General features: G+C 40.0%; 3 protein-coding genes across 5 annotated transcripts; 1 reads left to right on the top strand and 2 right to left on the bottom strand.

The window, feature by feature from the left end:
- Positions 1 to 3104: 3104 nt before the first annotated feature.
- LOC116176568 (protein transport protein Sec61 subunit alpha) lies at positions 3105 to 5402 on the bottom strand. The gene is made up of 5 exons (XM_031495196.1): positions 5236 to 5402; positions 5032 to 5099; positions 4887 to 4952; positions 4623 to 4833; positions 3105 to 4572 (listed from the first exon to the last, which is right to left on the bottom strand). Exons 1-5 carry the CDS (start codon positions 5240 to 5242, stop codon positions 3494 to 3496), a joined length of 1431 nt encoding a protein of 476 aa, XP_031351056.1. The 5' UTR covers positions 5243 to 5402; the 3' UTR covers positions 3105 to 3493.
- A 5814-nt stretch (positions 5403 to 11216) lies between these two features.
- On the top strand, positions 11217 to 14434 carry LOC116176272 (glycine dehydrogenase (decarboxylating), mitochondrial-like). The gene is made up of 3 exons (XM_031494756.1): positions 11217 to 11480; positions 11530 to 12522; positions 12572 to 14434. Exons 1-3 carry the CDS (start codon positions 11304 to 11306, stop codon positions 14354 to 14356), a joined length of 2955 nt encoding a protein of 984 aa, XP_031350616.1. The 5' UTR covers positions 11217 to 11303; the 3' UTR covers positions 14357 to 14434.
- LOC116176273 lies at positions 14359 to 17671 on the bottom strand. Of its 3 annotated transcripts, none has more exons than XM_031494757.1 (4): positions 17599 to 17671; positions 17127 to 17492; positions 16784 to 17069; positions 14359 to 16733 (listed from the first exon to the last, which is right to left on the bottom strand). In XM_031494757.1, exons 2-4 carry the CDS (start codon positions 17473 to 17475, stop codon positions 14762 to 14764), a joined length of 2607 nt encoding a protein of 868 aa, XP_031350617.1. In that variant the 5' UTR covers positions 17476 to 17492; positions 17599 to 17671; the 3' UTR covers positions 14359 to 14761. The 3 variants fall into 3 exon arrangements, with proteins under 3 accessions (XP_031350617.1, XP_031350618.1, XP_031350619.1); XM_031494758.1 differs by lacking the exon at positions 17599 to 17671 and having other exon boundaries at positions 16784 to 16973; positions 17026 to 17069; positions 17127 to 17203; XM_031494759.1 differs by lacking the exon at positions 17599 to 17671 and having other exon boundaries at positions 16784 to 16970; positions 17026 to 17069; positions 17127 to 17163.
- Positions 17672 to 19444: the final 1773 nt, after the last annotated feature.

Genomic DNA, 19444 nt, shown 5'->3' on the forward strand with positions numbered 1-19444 from the left:
TGTAAATTAAATACGGACATGCGTGAACTTTCAAATTTTCATTCCTTCTGAACAATTTAATGATGTGAATTGTGTCAATCGACGAAATTGGCGGATCAGGATATTTAGCCGCCAGTATGATTATTGAAATACATGTAACATTTCCACTTTTTCATCTTTTGCATACATTTTATTAATGATAGGTACAATAATCTTAGTTTAATAACTAATGCAGATAATGACATTTAATTATTGAAAAGGTAATTCAAATTGTTTGTTAGATGAAAGTAGGTAAGATTGGTTGCATATTTTGACCTGTACATTTTAGAATTGAATTGAGTTTTATCAAACGTATACTCTTTGGTTTTATGTACAGAAGATTTGTATGTTCAGAGTTAAAATGTACGCACTGCACATCTAAGTTTTTTATGCTATATCCAAAAAACTACACTCTTTAATAATTTATAGTAACAGGCGACCAAAAATGAGTTGCTGTCGAGTCGCCTTTGAAAGTTCAAGTTAAGCTTAAGTACGATTTCCCATAGACACAAAAATTTCAAAGGTGACTCGACAGCAACTCATTTTTGATCGCATAGTATATAGTTGCCATTAAAAAAATATATGCCCCCCTTGAGGAAAGATATGGCCAATAGGATATAATATGCTATGCCCTTTGCAATTTTGTAAAATATTTTTCAACATTCTTTCTGAAAGATGGCGTACCTAACCTAAACGGGGGAAAAATTGAAAAGAAAATTCTAATTTTGAAAATGCTGTGATGATCTTAGCCTCCTACTATCTTGGCGGGCTAACGCCAACTTCAAGTCACACCGGAATATTTGACCATGTTATGTAGTATTGGGAATGCCAAACTAACATGGCTGCCTATTTGAATACCTTACGAATTAGGAAAACTGCAGGAAAACCTAATTCGGAGTAGTCCTATAATGAACAACATCTAATGTACAGCACCTTTGAGCTCTCTAGAAGCCGGGGTAACTACTACAAACACGCTATAAGTAACCAAATAAAATGGGATCGAGCCATTCCCCAGGTATTACAACACATACATAGGACAAAACTAAGAAATGTCAAATTTACCTCGCCGGGCGGGAGGAGTACCCAGGCCCAGTGGGGACCCTGTAAACCTGGGCTAAAGTTGTTGGGTTCGGAACGAGTGAAAATGTTAGTGTTAGATTCACCAAGGCCGTATAAACTTGAATAACTCGATCCCCTCTAAACAAGCACACTTCCCTCTTGATTACTCACAGTCCCAAATAAGCATATATAATGAAATGCAACAAAATAATCGAGAGTGACTAAAAAGCACAATACACAAATTAAATATGTACACATGCAAGTATGTACAGCACAGATACAGCTCTACCGACAATGAAACATGATTGCCAATATCAACAAAGGTTACACATTAAAGGTACAAGTGATTGAATTCAGTAAGTACATATAAGTAAAGGGTTACAATCTGCATTCAAGTTACACACATTTATAGATTAATTGAATAAAGCAAATACCTCACCTGATATAACAAAGCAAAAGTACACAGCAATGATGATTAAGGTATTTCAGGACAAGCCGTACTTTACACTTCAGCCGGTTACAAGAAAAAAAGCCTGAACACACATGTTAAATCCTATTTATTTGACCAACCCAAGCCGCGCGGTAATTTGATCTGCTAATACCCCTAAACCACTCCAAAATCGCCCATTCCCTGCATTTCTCGCATTTCTATATAGGAAAAAACTGGACGGCAGGTGTTTGAAATGATAAACACAGACATGATAAACATATGTGGTCTTCCAAGAAATTCCATCCGTCTCATCAATTCGCTCTCTTTCCCTTTTCTGTAATCCCACCAGATTTCGGTTGGCAGCTTGTGTAACTAACATGATGTATAGGGTGCTTCGTATCGACCATCATATTCACAGGACGTTGCTAAGGTTGGGGCATCTCAATGCCGAATCTGCAATTATTTTTTTAAAATGTGAATAACTAATACACTATAAAGTGAATATTTCCACGGCAATTTTTTAAAACAAGCAAAAAGACTTTCGCACTAAAGCGAGTAACTGCAGCGCATTTTCCATGAATTGATCAGTACTTCCCAAAGTGCGATGTGTTTGCCTTTGCTAATGGCATTTCTGATTTTTAATTGCTACATGTGATACGTTTTTCTCTACTAGAAGCATCTATGGTTAAAATTTCAATGAAATATCTTCACAAATAAGGAAGTTGGCACTGACTGTGCATGCGCACATCTAAGTTTGCCTTTAACAGAAGCATCTGTGTCCTGTGATTAAAGATGTGGATAAATAAGACATTGATATTGCGCATGCGCACCTTAATCTGACATTTACAATGTGCGATACGTTTGCTTTCGCTAAAAGCATCTTTGATTAAAATTTCAAAGAAATAGGTGTCTCCATAAATAAGAAAGTTGACATTGCGCAGTCTGTGCATGCGAACATCTGATTTTTGTTATATGCCATATGTTTGCCTGTACTAGAAGTATTTATGGGTAAAATTTCATTACATATATTAATAAATAAGAAAGGTGACATTGGGCATGTATGTGCAGTTTAATCGTTAAGGCTCAGGTGCCAGAGGTATATGCTACCGAATTTTCGTTTGATTTGCTCATTTGTGAAATTTAATTAAAAAAATTTTTCTTTAATGCTCCCACCTGCCAGCGCCTTTTTTGGCATTGACGCTGTTGCCTTGAGATTCTGTTCACATCCAATCAAGATTCTGGCAATCAGGTCTTTGAATTGCATCCCCAGCTAGTACACTAAATTTGTAAGATTCACCCCCAAAAAGTCTAAGATCTGATTGATAGCATGCAACATCCTCTGAATAAATGCATAGAAAATGTCGAAGGTACAACTAATTATTGACATTCATACATTTTAATCATTTACAGCAAATAACTTTTAAAGTTAGCCAATATTCTCTCATTTGCTTTGTAAATTAAATGTACTGTTACATTATTCACTGCAACCACAAGCAGTACAAAATACAAATTCTATTTATAAGTAAACGATTTTCAAACCAATCAGCAATATTTGACAACGAAACATATAATATGATTTTTATTTCGCAAATCACAATTATTATAAATACTCATTCTCATTTATTAAGTGTTCATTTGCACAACCATACCGTATGAAATAATAATCTTAACACATCCCACTAGGACAGTCGATAACTATAAATATACAACATGTATAACATTAATGTAGATGTACAATGAATAGACTAATGAGGATTTAAAATGTATTAGTATAAAAAAATGGAGTCTATGTTTTTGTACAAAAATGAAGTCTCACAAATGTATACAAATATTCGCTATCTTTATATCTATTCAACAAAGTCCCTTATAACTCAGATACGAAGATAAAAACATTTGCTCAACAAATCACATTGGTCATGAAAGTACATCCTTCCACAATTGAATAGACAAAACTGCAATTTATAAATATATAATCAAAAACAAAAATTAAAATAGCAATGAACCCATTCCACCCATTTCACTCTGTTCTTTAACGAAAATTTCAAAGTACTGATATATAATGGTCACAGCCAAAAGGATACCAGTACCGGATCCAATTGCCCCAAGGAAATCGGCAAGGACCGAGAGAGCACCAATACACAGTCCACCAAAGGCAGCTGCTGTTGGGATATATCTGTTCAATTCGTGAATCATAGAATTATCTCTATGACCACGCATGATCATTTCCTGCTCCTTCAGTTGTTTTGCTACATCCTTGGCGGAGCTGCCGGAAACTTCAATCCACGTCTTGGAGAAGAATGCGCATGATCCCAACATGAAGATTATGTACATAACTGCGTGTACGGGATCTTCCAGTATGTGCCCTACACTCTCTGGGGGACTGAGATAGTAACACAACCCCCCTATGGGATACGAACGGGCAGGACCGCCACCACCTACATCGGCCCACACACCCAGCATATTGACCAGGAAGTTACCGTGGAACTTCACTGCTAACATTTGTGAAATGACGTACAAATTGGAAACGAGAGCAGATTGTAGAATAATTGGAATGTTTGAAGTGTAAAACAGTTTAATGGGATAGCTTGAGTATTGTCCGCGGTATCTTGCGCTCTTGATGGGTAGGTCCACTCTGAATCCTTGGAAGTAAATTACTATCGCAAATACGAGAATTGTGGCAAGCAGATTCATCAAGTTGGGTAGATTTTGACGGTAGAAGGCTTCACGGAGTGCACGAACTTTATCTTGACGTGTCGTAATGAGATGGAATAGGGCGATGACGGCTCCCTCGAATTCTGTTCCTCTTCCGGTGTTGACGGTTGCAGGTGAGAAGGCCTTCCAGATAATTGTCTCGCAAATATTTGTTGCAATGAAGAGTGAAATACCGGACCCAAGACCGTATCCTTTTTGTAGCAATTCGTCCAGTAACAACACAATCAATCCGGCGACAAACAGTTGAATGATAATAAGCAGGCAGACACCAGCTCCAATTTCGGCGGGGTCCCCGTACATGCCCGTCATTACGTAGACGATAGCTTGCCCGACTGTTATCACCATGCCAAATACTAAAAATCCAAAGCATAAGCAACGAAAGTTGCAAATAAGCGAGGCTTACATTTCTGTGCACCGTTAAACAGAGCTCGGTCCTTCGGCGTATCACCAACCTCAATAATTTTCGCACCGGCTAGCAGTTGCATGATGAGGCCCGATGTAACGATCGGAGAAATACCAAGCTCCATAAGTGTACCTCTGTTTGAGGCGAGGATGACACGAATCCAGTAGAATGGATCGGCCGAATCTGAACTCATAATTCCAAATAGAGGAATCTAAAAGGAGTATGGTTAGTTTTGTAAATGAAAGCGCAAATGAATTAACTTACTTGACAGCATACTAAGAAAATAAATAGCGTAATGGCAGTCCATAGTACTTTCTCTCTAAATTGAATCTGTAAAAGAGCTTCAGGTTAGAATCTGGGGCACATATTGTAGTCAAAAAACATATGATTGAGTAAAGAGTGAACTTACCTTTCGTTCTGGCTTTGCTATTTCGGGCAGTATACTGCAGAACGGCTTAATAACTTCCAAAAACTTTACTAAAAGAAACAACACGAATTAGGTACATGTGGGGCACGTACGTTGCGGCGTAAAGGAAGCATGAGGTTAAGTATATTTGTTAAATATGAAAGAGCAATAGAGGTTAATAGCAATTACATGAATGAAAGTACTTACTCCCCATGTTGGTTGGGTTGTAAAATTGAACAGAAAATGCACAAAGTGCTTTATACGCACTTCACTTGCAACCGTTATGTAAAATGTGTGGCCCTTCGTGTCACAAACTGTACGGTACTTTCGAAGATTTGGCAGACGAGGCGAACACGTAGCAGCAAAGCCGGTCACGTGACCGATGATGTTGGCCGGTCGGTGTGCGGATCTGATTGTAGAGGGCGTGTAAAGAGAAACCCGCTAAATCTCATTATTTAAATCTGGGAAATAAGACGTACCTATTTATGAAAGCTAATCTTATCTTTCTAGCGGAGCGATTGCGATATGATATTTTACGTTTCGTTGTGAGATTGATACGTGCTTTTCAAGTGCGCCTAGGAAAATGTGGAGATATTATTTTCCTCATGTGCTATAGGTACTTCAGTAGCGGCGCGTATATTTATTTCACTAACGAGCCCCTTATTCTGATATGTCTGTGACGAGCCCACACTCGGCACCCAAGCGTGACCCGACAAACGACTCCTGTGGGAGAGTTCAGTTGTATAAAATCTTGTTATATCGTGTATAAGATATAATAAATATATAGTTTTCAACATATTTAGTTCGTTCTTTTTGAATCCGCTAGATTATAGATGTGGCATCTGAACCAAGAAAAATCTTGACGATTAATGTACGCATGCTCAGACTGCCCATTGCCAACTTCTTTTATTGAGATATTTTTCGCGCATTTTCCAACGAAGGTGGGTGCGCTATTGGAGCCACTTTCTCTGTCCGTCCGTCTGTCCGAGGCCTTAACTACTCCTACAGTTTTCAAGATATTAATTTCGTTCTTTTTGCATTCGGTAGCGTAATAGCTCTAGCACCTGAGCCAAGGAAAAGCTTGACAATTAAACTGCGCGTGCGCAATGTCAACTTCCTTATTTATTAATATATTTTGTAAAAATTTTAACCACAGATTCTTCTGGTGGAGGTAAATATATTGCATATAGCAAAAATCAGTTGTGCGCATACGCAGACTGCGCAATGGCAACTTCCTTATTTTTTTTTAAATTTTACCCACAGATGCTCCTAGTAAAGCTAAACATATCGCATATTGTAAACACCGGGTGTGCACAGGCGCAGGCTGCGCAAGGCTAACCTTCTTATTTGAATTTTTTTAAATTTTAACCACGGATGCTTTTTATCTTAGACTATACGCTGTACACGGACTTTTTAACTAAAATATGGTCAAGGAAATCACCTGGGTATGTGAGTTTCAGGGTACACTTGTCTGTTTGAAGTTGTCAGATGAGACACGATTTGGGACTGTCAACCTCTAAAGTAACAAACGTCAATATCGCCTGGATATGCCAAAAAAGCAAACATATTATTTTTCTTTGGAGAGACCCGTGCGAGTATCTACTGTCTGGAACACATCGTCTGTAAAACTATAGCTATGAACATGGTTTTTCGTCGGAATAAACGATTTTTGCTATTTTTTTTATCATCAGATATGATAGGTATCTACTTAACTTTGGTGATTAATAAAATCGTACGACTACCGCAGGGTTAATTCTAATAGAACCTCTCATCAAACGGGAAAATACTGTATTCAAAAAAGTAGTACCTAAGTTCCGAAGAACGTTTGGCGGCAACTCTGAGATTTCCTCCCGATCACTTTATTATCTTCAAAGACATTTTTAATTTACCTACTCTTATTTGCACAAGTTTAACTGCTGTACGCTGCAGCAACTTTATACTGTTTTTCGTCTATTTTGCTGTAATTTACAACATGAGGTATTGCATTATTTCAATAAAAATGAGTTTCCACTGGAAATGTTCATGATTTATGTCTTTTCCATATGTTATTACATTCAAATCTAATGGAAAAATGGCGGCCGTCGCGGTCATGGCCACACTGTCACTATAAAGTCACCGTATCGGGCCTTTATTCTTGAGTTTATAGGAATAGCATTAGTGAGGTGAGAGAAAGGGAGTGGATTTCTCTCGTAAAACCAGAATAGCTTAAAATAACCTATTCTTGATTGGTTTTACGAGAGAACTCCGCCCTCTTTCTCTCACTAAGTCTGTTCCTATGAACTCAAGAATAAGGGCCCTGGCTAACCGATCTGCTAAAGAAGGCAAGCTTTACGGCAGGTTACTCCTACATTGGAAGCGGAATCGATCTGACCACCAGACCCGACCCGGTCAGACTAGTCCAGACTCGGCGCTCCTACATTGCAGCTATAGTTTTCATAAAAGCTTCCATGCAACTGGAAGAAAAACAAACTTGTTTGATTGTTGTTCAGACCCGACTCTCCTCCTCGGAACGTGCATTGGCTTCAGTGTAGGAGGCTCGACGGTGCGTCACGTGTTTGTTTTCTTCAGACCCGACCAGACGGGCCGTCTGTCTGGTCGGGAGAAATTCCGCTTCCAATCTAGGACCGGCCTAAGCAGTAGACTTATTGGAGATCAAGTGAAAGGTGGAAGTATATGCTTTTATTTTTCATTTGCCTATTATATGTCAATTATATCTGTCATATGTGATATATGAAGCAGTCTATTACGCCCAAGGGCATAATGAGAGGGCATAATGGATTGTCATCTCCTTATGCCCTCAAACGGCCTGTCAAATTGATTGACGGAGTTATATTATGTCATAAAAAAGATGCAACTTGATTCGTATGAAGCATTTTAATGTTGGGCAAACAATAATCATGACATTTGTATATTGAAAATGCATTTTTTGGAACGATGAAAAATAAAATGTTGTATGCTCCTCAGGCATTACACAATATTTAACTCTCGGGCGACTAACAGGCCCCCCTCGGGCCGGAGGCCCTCGGGCTCTGTTGCCCTCGGCATAAATATCGCCTTAATGCCATTGATGCATAAATAACTATTTTTTCTTTTTCTGAGTAAACTGTGTAAAATTTCTTGTTGAATAAAAGGTTTCCATTATGTTTCCTTATACATATTTGTTAAGTTTAATATGGTTGAGTCGCAGTGGCAGATTGAAACAATTGAACCTTGATAGACAGCTATAGAATAGAACAATTAGTCGACACCATATGCCCAATACTATTACTTACTAATGGCTAGTCAAGAGTAAAGAACAATTTGGATTTAGGTTCTACATACTTTCTACTTTCGAAGTTAACCTTGTCCCGAGGGTTGCTTTTATCCTGGGAGTATACTTTCATTCACAGGTGTTGAAAGTGTTGTCATACTCACCTTGATTTTGTAACGCGAACCCGCTGACGTAGGCATTTTATTTAATTGGAATTTACTTAATTTTTTTTCGAAATTTTTTGCGGTTGCATAGTTTTTTAAAATTAATTCATGTACGATCTGAGGTTCTTGTCAAGTTTCTTAAAAAAATTTGAATTAAGGTCACGAAAATTTTTCATATCTAACACTTCATGCGCAAATGGTGATGTCGAGTAGGTTTAATGGCGACATCCAGACGGGTCTTGATAGTATTCGCTATTGATACTAAATCTTTTTGATATAAGAATTCACACCATTCGTCTCATTGCGCTGGTTCCGTTTCGTATTTTCTAGCCGGCACAGCTTCCATAAATAGGGATAGTTGATTTCGTTTGGTTAGAGAACGCGGCGGAGGGACACAACAGCCTAATCGTGCAAGAATCCATAACGAACTTATTTTCCATTTTTCAAAAAAATTGTCCGATAGGTATTCTCGCACGACTAGGGCGTTCTGCACGGGTGCACCATCCTGTTCAAACCAACAGTTTTCAACTGTAGTTTTTTTGTGCTGTGTATATCGTTGTATTCGTCATAAAAAATGCCATACAGTGTGTACCTACTTTTTTACGGGCCATATAAAAGAATAAAGTTGATAATGATTTCTCCGAAACGAAACGTTGTATTAAAAATCTCCCAGCGGTGTAGGGCTCAAAAAGTAACAATGGGTAATAGACAAATTTCGGTCTTTCTGACATTTGTTTTGCCTCTTTAATTAATTTTAGTCATTATTCCTGTTATTACACATGCCGCAACGGTACACAGAAGGTGCACAAGGTCTTATTTTGAAGATGACCAGGTACATACTAACACTTTATTGTTTGTAATGGGGTCCGAGCTGAACATTGTCGGGAGTCGGGACACATCTTGGAAATATGTAGATCGGTTCATGCTACGTTTGTGCCGGTGTGTGTTTTCCAGGATCATGTATACATTACAAACGGTATCCTTTGGAAATTAGATGTTCGACCAACTTTGCACACTTTTGTCGTCACAAATCTCGTGACTCGTTCGTAGGTGCAGAGTTGGTTCTCTTTTGCACCAACAGGAATAAAAATCCAGAGAGTTCTGCACCGCAAAAGAATGGTAGTAAGTAGGTATGATTCAAAGCAAACAGCAGCAAACCACGCCATGTACATACTGAGGTTTTTATTGTCAGCTACATTACCTAGAGGAAGTTTGTACTTTAAAGTTATTTATTTTCATTTAACATTCACTAATTGAATTTAATACACAATAATTTGCACGTAGTCTTTATAAGTCCCGAAACTTGAATGTGGTTTAATTGATTAATTAAAATCTTTGCGAAATTGTTTCCCAGCAACGTTAATTATTATTAATTAAAATTAAGCCGCGCGAAATTATGCGTCCGGATAACGTCAATTATTTGTAATTGGAATCAAGTTTGTCCAAATATGTGAGTAGCTAACGTAAATTATATTCAATATAGCTGAAAGGATTAATTATTTCCTTTTGCTTGCCTCTTTTGTATTTTACTTTATTTTTGAAACATGTCATGAAGTTAAGGTTGTATATAATATTTCATGAACATAAAGAGTATTTCAGAGAAATTTGTGCTGGTTTAAGGTAGTTGTAAACGGTTTAGTGCAGCTGTATTTGAGGCTAGATTTGAGGTTTAAAATTTAGTTCTAAACCGAAGGTCATTTCAGCTCCTTACACCAATTCGCGTTTCCGTAGCTAATTGGTCCTGTGTACTGCCACTTACTTACCCGTCAGTCGACGCATCCGATGATATCGGGTAATAAATATAAAATGGCATACACAGCTAATAAAAGCTGGTCCAAAAGACGGAGTGTCGTGAGCGGTTTGGGCCGTTGGGTTAGGGTGCAGAGGTAATGCAAGTAGAGCATGCTTAGTGGGAACCCAACTAATTAAGCATTGGCATTGAATAATTGAATAATTTTTTTTCAATGGCTTAGACTAAGGCCATCGACATAACCACGCGTGCAAATGCTAATCGCGGATACTGCAGATGAGACACAGAGAGGAAAACTAGGAGGCAAGCTTACTGTCCTAGTCATTGGCAGTACCTATCATTAGTCTGTAAAAAAATCGGCTTCATTCATCCAACCGTAAACAATTTTATCCATAGAAAGTTCGTGAAAAACCGACCAAGAATTGATTTTTACGGAGTTATCAAAGGTTCACAATTTTTTTAAATATGTCTTTAAGAACTATCAACGTTTTTATTTGGTGTATAACTTATATTTAAAAAAAACATTTAGAATTGGCACCGCAAGATGTACCGCAGAGCCTTAGGTAAGTAACATGACCTGAGGCGGTAGACGGTCGATTTTAGCATACTGGGATACGCCAAAGTGGAACGGCGTAGGTAAGTAGTTTTTTGAAGATTACGACATTTTTTAAACTTCGATAAGTTCACCAACTCGTATTTTGGGCAATTCTTCTGAGGCTTGACAAGCCAAGATATCACCTTTCGCAAATATTTGCCTAGAGTAGGATTGGACGAATATTTACATTTAGTGAAAACCTTCCGTACAGTTTATTAATCATGCATAGCTGATGGGGCAACGTAATGACGTTACTGTTACCATTCAGCTTTTCCATTTTCGTCAGCTGTTGTTTTTTGTTCGCCTTTATGCAATTTGCGATAAATGTATAATGCTCCGCTCTTACAAAATCCATTACACGTAGCAGTCACACTTGGACCTTAACATTTTACAAATCACGCTTTATCAAATTGCTCTCTGACCTTAACTTTCAATAATTGCTGTGACGATAAGCAAACAATTTAATAACAATTTAATGTGTAACGTTTGATACACTTCGTTCCATCGCCACACACGATGCTTAGGGTAGCGCTAAGAAGAAAGTTTATTTCAAGTTTGCAGTGCGCTCGGGCGTACACATCAACCGTAAAAACTGAAGAGGCCCTTTTTCCACACAAAGATGAATTCCCAAGCAGACATATCGGACCACGTGACAGGGACATTATTACAATGCTGGACGCTTTGGGATTCAAGGTATTGTAGGAATACCAATTGACGTAAGTGTACCAATTTGCGTTTACAGAGCCTCGACGAGCTTACCGATAAGGCGGTTCCGAAAAGTATAAGACTGCAAAAGCCTCTCGATATTGAAGAACCGGTTGGTGAGTACGAGTTGATCAATAGAATTAGAGGAATCGCCGAGAAGAACCAAATATGGCGCTCTTACGTCGGAATGGGCTATCACAATTGCTGCGTACCGCATACCATCATGCGAAATATCTTCGAAAACCCAGGTTGGACGACGCAGTATACGCCGTATCAACCCGAAGTCGCTCAAGGCCGATTGGAAGGACTTCTAAATTATCAAACTATGGTCGCGGAGTTGACTGGGTTGGAGGTAGCAAATGCGTCACTTTTGGACGAAGGAACTGCAGCAGCTGAAGCCCTCTCACTTTGTTTTAGGCACAACAAGAGGCGAAAACTCTTGGTTTCGAATAAAGTGCACCCGCAAACAATATCGGTCGTTGAAACGCGACTGTCTTCTCTTGATTTGACGGTGGAGGTTGTGGATGTGTTTGATGCGGACTTTTCAAACAGAGACATCGCTGGTGTACTATTTCAGTATCCTGACACCGAGGGAAATGTGCTAGATTTCAGTGCGATATCAGAAGCGGCACATTCTCATGGAACTTTAGTTTGTTGCGCAACTGACCTGTTAAGCTTAACGCTGTTGAGACCTCCATCGGAATTTGGGGCGGATATCGCCGTCGGTACTTCACAAAGACTCGGCGTTCCTTTGGGTTACGGCGGTCCCCACGCTGGATTCTTTGCTTGTAACCAATCTCTTGTAAGATTAATGCCCGGAAGAATGATAGGTGTTACAAGAGACGCGGCTGGACGCGACGGGTACAGACTTGCACTTCAAACGCGTGAGCAACACATTCGAAGAGATAAGGCTACCAGTAATATTTGTACCGCTCAAGCGCTACTGGCCAACATGTCTGCAATGTTTGCCGTGTACCACGGTCCGCAAGGTCTGAAAGATATCGCAACAAAGATTCACAACATGACATTGGTAAGCTCGCTTTGTGATAAGAGTTCCGTAATGACGCGTGGAATTTCAGGTTATCGCCCATGGATTGACTCAAGATGGTAACACACTAACTCATAACTTGTTTTTCGACACCATTAGAATTATGCCAAAGGATGGAGTGGACGAAGTTAGACAACGCGCGAACGAAAAGAAGATAAACTTCCGATACTACGAGGATGGTGGTGTCGGTGTGGCATTGGACGAAACTGTTACTCTAAGTGACCTCAATGACATCTTCTATGTTTTTGGAAGTAAGGCAACCGCAGAGTCGATTATAGAAAAATCAGACGTTCGCAACTTATCAATTCCGCGCAGTGAATTTAAGAGAACTTCACCTTATCTCACTCATCCTGTGTTTAACTCCCACCACTCGGAGACTCGCCTCGTTCGCTACATGAAAACTTTAGAAAACAAAGATATTTCTTTGGTGCATTCAATGATTCCTCTGGGATCATGCACGATGAAGCTAAATTCCACAACAGAGATGATGCCTTGTTCGTTTAAGCACTTTACGGATATTCATCCGTTTGCGCCGTTAGATCAATCGTTAGGATATCAGCAGCTTTTCGCGGAACTCGAACGAGATTTGTGTACGATCACTGGGTACGATCGGATCAGTTTCCAACCGAACAGCGGCGCTCAAGGCGAATACGCTGGTTTGCGTGCCATTCAGTGTTACCATGAGGCTCGAGGCGACAAGCATCGGGATGTTTGTCTAATTCCAGTCAGCGCTCACGGGACAAATCCAGCCAGTGCCCAAATGGCGGGAATGCGCGTGGAACCGGTGAAAGTTAAGCAAGACGGTTCAATTGACATGGAAGATCTCATATCGAAAGCTGAAAAATACCGCAACCGATTGTCGTGCCTTATGATCACGTACCCGTCGACAAACGGCGTATTTGAGGAGACAGTTGCGAATGTCTGCGACATAATTCACAAGAATGGCGGACAGGTTTATTTGGATGGGGCGAATATGAATGCGCAGGTGGGTTTGTGCAGACCCGGAGACTACGGTAGCGATGTTTCCCATTTGAATTTGCATAAAACGTTTTGCATTCCACACGGTGGCGGAGGACCGGGCATGGGACCGATCGGAGTTAAGCAGCACCTGGCTCCTTTCTTACCAGGTCATCCAGTTGTGTCGATGGGAGGTACCAGGTCAGGTTTGGGAGCTGTTAGTGCCGCGCCGTTTGGTTCTTCCGCAATTTTGCCTATATCCTGGGCGTATATAAAAATGATGGGTGCACGTGGACTCAGAAAAGCGACACAAGTGGCCATTTTGAACGCAAATTATATGTCAAAACTGTTGGAACCTCATTACCAAACTCTCTTCAAGAGTGAAACGTCAGGCTTGGTGGCTCACGAGTTCATAATCGACGTTCGCGAATTCAAGAAGACTGCCAATATTGAAGCTGCCGATTTAGCGAAACGTTTAATGGATTACGGTTTCCACGCGCCTACGATGTCGTGGCCGGTAGCTGGAACTCTCATGATTGAACCTACAGAGTCGGAGGACAAGCAGGAGTTAGATCGATTCTGTGAGGCTTTAATATGTATTAGACAAGAAATTCGGGACATTGAAGAAGGTAAATTGGATATAAGGGTAAATCCATTGAAGATGGCGCCTCATACACAAGGACAGGTAATTAGCAGTTCCTGGGAGCGTCCCTACACTAGAGAACAAGCCGCGTTCCCCGCAGCATTTGTTGTTCCTGAAACCAAAATTTGGCCAACAGTCGCAAGAATTGACGACATTTACGGAGACAAGCACTTAGTCTGCACCTGTCCGCCGATATTGCCAGAGTACAACTACTAAAAATCAAGAAAACAGTATTTATTGAATTAACGTACTTTGTTAACAAGTTATTAAAGAAATATATATTATTTGCATTTCTTTCTTCTAGAATTTTAGAACGGATGTGGCACAGCACAAAATGATCAACAAGTGCAGAAAATCTGGCGAGGCTTTACTAATTCGTATTTAACTGTAACAGCTTGGCAAACAAGTCGCCAAGAAAAATGATTATAGGAACTTCACCAACAATTTTCTGCAGCAGTAAACACCAAAACTGGAATCGGTTCATTTTACAGTGGCCTTTGCAATTACAACGATTCTTAACATAATTGCCTTAAAAAATTACGTATTCTCTTCCAATAATAAAGATAACAAATGCAGTCTTCATCATGGTTATATTAGAAAAGCGCAACATTATTACAATCCTCATGACTTCTTGTACAAACCTAAACGAAAGGGAACGTCTTTACTCTGCCTTGAGCTAATATTAATTGGAAATGGATTATAAATTCTGCCCGAATTCGGTGAGCGCGCGAGATTTGAACCGTCGACCGGAGACTTCCGCAGACTTCCATCGGGTGATCTTTTATTAATCGAGCTATTCGAACCTGCGATGTTTATGGGACTGGTCGAATACTTACTCGCACCACAACTGGAACTTAAGCTTGCAGTAACCTCCAGAAATGTTGGTCGACTGGACTTCACGATCAAATTTTCATATTTCTCCTCTAAATTTCTCGTATATTCCGAATCTAGTATGCTACTAAACTTTGGCCGTACTTCAATTTCGTCCGGGCTATAGATATTTGCGATTTCATTTTCCAATACCGTTTCATTTCTTACTTCAGGTCTATACGAGAAATCTTTGTATTTATATCTTAATTCCTCTTCGTATTGTGTAGATGCAGATGGAATCGAATTCCTTAATGCAGATTCGAATTGGATTTCACGATCAATTGGGTCACCATGACTTGCCGTGGGTGAATACATTATCCTATCCGTTTCGTAACTAGACTGCATTATTGATTTCTCGGCATTATCGTTGCCGTATATATCGGGACAACGAAACTGGGGTTTTACGTCTTCCAAAGTTTCCGTATCGGCACTGTACGATATGTCACTGTCCAAGTGAATCGACGCAACCGTGCTGTTCTCAGACGTATCCTCATTCGATGCGGGCGGTGAAGGTGTCAAACGGCTTTGACATTGCAAAATGCGGTGCAATATTAAAGAATTCTCTTGAATTATTTCTAACGCCCTCTGGCTCTTTTTTCCAGTTTTAAATTCCGACGGATCTTCGGAACTACTTGCGACGCTCTCCTCGTCCACACTTGGATGTTTAAGGCAACGAACGCGATTTTCTAAAAACTTTTCAAACTCAAAGCTGTCGTCGTCAGAGTCTGAAGGTAAGCCGTACCTACCAAAGTCAAATAACACTCCCTCATTTGTACTTTCTTGTGTATCAAAAATATCACTAATTATTACATTTGTATTGTTATTGTCCACTTCACTAACGTTAACAATTTCCTCCGTATCAAAATCCGACGTGGGTTTAATACTATGTTCACAGTCACTTGACAATACGCTTTCATCCTTTGTATTGTCAAATTTCATAAGATCTAGGTTATCACTAAAAGACTCTATACGATTGTCGTCTACACATTGGCTATCTAACGGCGATTTTGAAAGTGGTGTGGTGGAATTTTCGTCGTGATTCTCGGGGTCGTCGCACAACTCCGTATCTGAAGACGATGAACTTGATGATTGGCGTGGGGCGTCCTTCCAAAGTAGAGTGGATGGCTGAGCCTGACGAGACGGAGGTATGGCACCTTTCGGCGGGCCCAAACGTTTAGATGTTATCAATGCGCTCTTGCCTAGGAGCAAGTGGTTCATTGCAACCACTGGTGACGAAGAAGAAGGTTGTCGAGCTACAGCTGCACTAAATATAATATGGGCCTGTCTTTGGCGTTGTTTTAACTTCGAATACTGTTTCTTCAACGCGCCGATGTCGAGAGCGAGCCTTTCGCGACCGTACAATTTCAGTTGACGATTTCGCATCTCCGCCTCCACGTTTGATGACACATTAGCGCTCCATGGGTTAATGTTATAAAAGTATTTCTCTCGCAAGGCCGGAAGTTCCGTTAGTGGACCTATTTGTACGATAGCTTTGACCAGCGAGTTGGCGTCGATTATACCGAATTCTAACAATTCCCGCGTTAGCACCCCCATAATGCAGTAGAATTCGTCAGCGCTCCGAACGGATAGTATTCTTTCTGCCAAAACCTGCCAAATTCCCAAAGCTGTACGTAACAAGATCTCGTTCCCTTCCAACAAAATCAAATCCCACACTCTCAGTACTGTTGGTTGAGGAAGACAATTGCAGAATAATGTTAAAAACCTAAAAGCACCATGATAAGGCTCACATCTTTTAAATTCACACGATTTTACCATTGCATTGTGAAAACGTTAGTGAGAGGAGGTTCGTAACTAGTCGTTCCGTCCTTTGCCGCAGTTTGTAACGCGTCCAGATGCCTAGAGAGCCTAGGCAGGCGTGTCTTTAGTAACTCTCGAAAAACGGCCATGTCAACTGAAAGACCTCGTAAACTATCGGCAAAGTAGGACTCGGGAAGAACCCCTTCTATCAAAAATATCATCAACTTTAAGGCATCCGTTTCACATTTTTCGGTTACCTGCAGTATCAAAGCGGCCAACATATTAAACCCCTGACAATACCCTGGAAACAAAACGCGGAATAGGTAACTCAGCTCGGTCTCACGAATCGAACACTTACCCACCGCTTTATTCCACCGCGCGTACGCAAGCAGCACCCTTTTTAAAAGGGCCTGATTCTCCTGCCCGTCTTCGCCGCAGAACAAACTACAGCCGGTCCTATGCAAATCTTTCACGATCTGTACACCCAATTCGGCATCCGCAGGATGCGACCACTCACTAAAGCACTCCCTTTCCACTTTTATCCAATTCACGTTTTTCGACTGCAAGTGCCTGTCGGCAAGATTCATCCATAACTTCCGCCTAAATTCGGGAGGAATGCCCTCGGACAAGTGCGCCACCATTCTCATCGCCGAGTGCCACTGGACAAATCCAGAATCTCCGGGTCCCGGCTCGATTGAAAATCTCATATTCGTTTCAGGTCCATCTGGAACAAGAAGTAAATATTGGTTTAATGCCCGACCGTCTACAGTTCTAGAGGTAAAGTAAAGTAAACAGTTTATAAAAGTTAACAAGCTGAATTATTATCTCACGAAATTCAGTTGTGATTGTTTTAGTTCATTAAGGGCCATAAAATGTGTTATTATTCTACTCGCCGCAAACGTGAAGGAATACAACTGTCCGTTTGATGCCTTGCATTAATTTATTTTTGTTTCTATGAAAGCATTCTATTCCTATTCCTTATATTTACTTAAATTCCTCTCTTGCAAATAAGAAGGAATTTATTTTCCAAAATTCAGTCTTGTTTGTGTTCCCCGTCATTCAATTTAACTTCGTCTCTAAGTAAGAAACATTTCAAGGTAATTATAAAGGGTTTTTCATAAAGAACTTTGTTTGAATAGGTTGGTATTTGGTTAAGGTGACAGATACGTCATTCAGTTTGTGGTTGCGTTTACAGTAGAAGGTCTACAATTTAATAAAATGAATTCAATTTCGCTTGAATCGCCTAAAAATAATTCAAATCAATCTTGAAAATGGTCTGTGAAAACCACACTTCGTAAAATCGTGGATATTTTCTGTCGTTATTTATTTATTTATTTATTATCCCTCTCTTGATCTGGGCCCCCAACAGGCTTGCGCCAAATTACAGAGGGACCCTCATAATGCTTTTTAGAGGTGCCTCTGCCACAGATGAAAATTTCACCTCAACCCAAGTTCGAACACCCAACCTCCGGATTTATAGCCCAACGCTCTACCATTGAACCACAATGCCGGTTATAATCGTCAATCAGAGCATGCAATTAAGAATCATCAGAGACATTGGAAGTAATAACAGTATAACGCCATATGTAAAACACAAAGTCTTATTCACTCGGATACGTGCTCCACTCGTTCGCCAACTCGCTTGTGTGCGAGAATTTTAGATGGGAATTAACAATGCAGTGGACCGTATCGACAGTATCCGCGACTTTTCCTTACCCTACCGATCACGGCTGAGTACGGTACTTGATGCGACACCGTTGTCTTTTGGCCTTGAACAAAACTCCTAACTTTGTACCCATATTCGAAAACATAAACATTTTCAATGTTAAAATTTGAGTCAACTGCGCCAGTACGCAACATAGCAACACCAAAACGTACTCGTACCAGTGTTGCCAGATTCGTGAGATGGTGCCACAATTATGCACAAATGTGAGCGAGGACATTTTTCCAAAAGAATCCATCCTTCGGTGTCGCATTTTTATTAGTTGACAGTTTTTCTCGTCTAATTGCTAGGCAACAGATTTTCATTACCTAAACAACCCAAATTTACTCGGTAAAATACAAACCTCTTGTGCAATTATAACTGATAACAAAACCAAGATGCAATTGGACTACGTTGACCGTTGTGCGCATTATTTTCGGCGTAAGTAGGGACGGCTGCCAAATAACGAGCCGACGTTTTCTAGTCTAATTGTAATTGACGCATTATTTCTAAATACTGGAAGGAGTCTATTGATGATAGAGGTGGTATTTCGTTAAATACGACTGTTCACGACCAGATTTTAGGATTGTTAAAACAGAAAAAAAACTGTAAGTCATTTTCATATTTTCTTAGTTTTAATGATAGACCGCCTGCGTACGGGGTACTACGTAAAAACAAGCTTTGAAAGCTGCTCTTTATTTCAAGAATTTTGTTTTAATTTTCATTTAATGTGCTTCGAAATAAATGTTTGTCATTCTCAATCAATTAATTGTGTGTTTATTCGTATCCATTGTGCGACCCGAGTCTGTACGTCAAACTTTTCTCTTCATATCCCAGATTTATTGTAAGTGGAATTCCGGAAGTCGAAGCCACTGAGTCTCCCAACTTATTAACTTCAGTCCATATTGAGATGTTTCTTTGTATGCGTATGAGGAGAAATTACAATAGTATATTGAAAGACAAGTGTTACAATG

The sequence above is a fragment of the Photinus pyralis genome, unplaced genomic scaffold (assembly GCF_008802855.1).
Source record: "Photinus pyralis isolate 1611_PpyrPB1 unplaced genomic scaffold, Ppyr1.3 Ppyr1.4_LG7, whole genome shotgun sequence".
Taxonomy (NCBI): Eukaryota; Metazoa; Arthropoda; class Insecta; order Coleoptera; family Lampyridae; genus Photinus; species Photinus pyralis.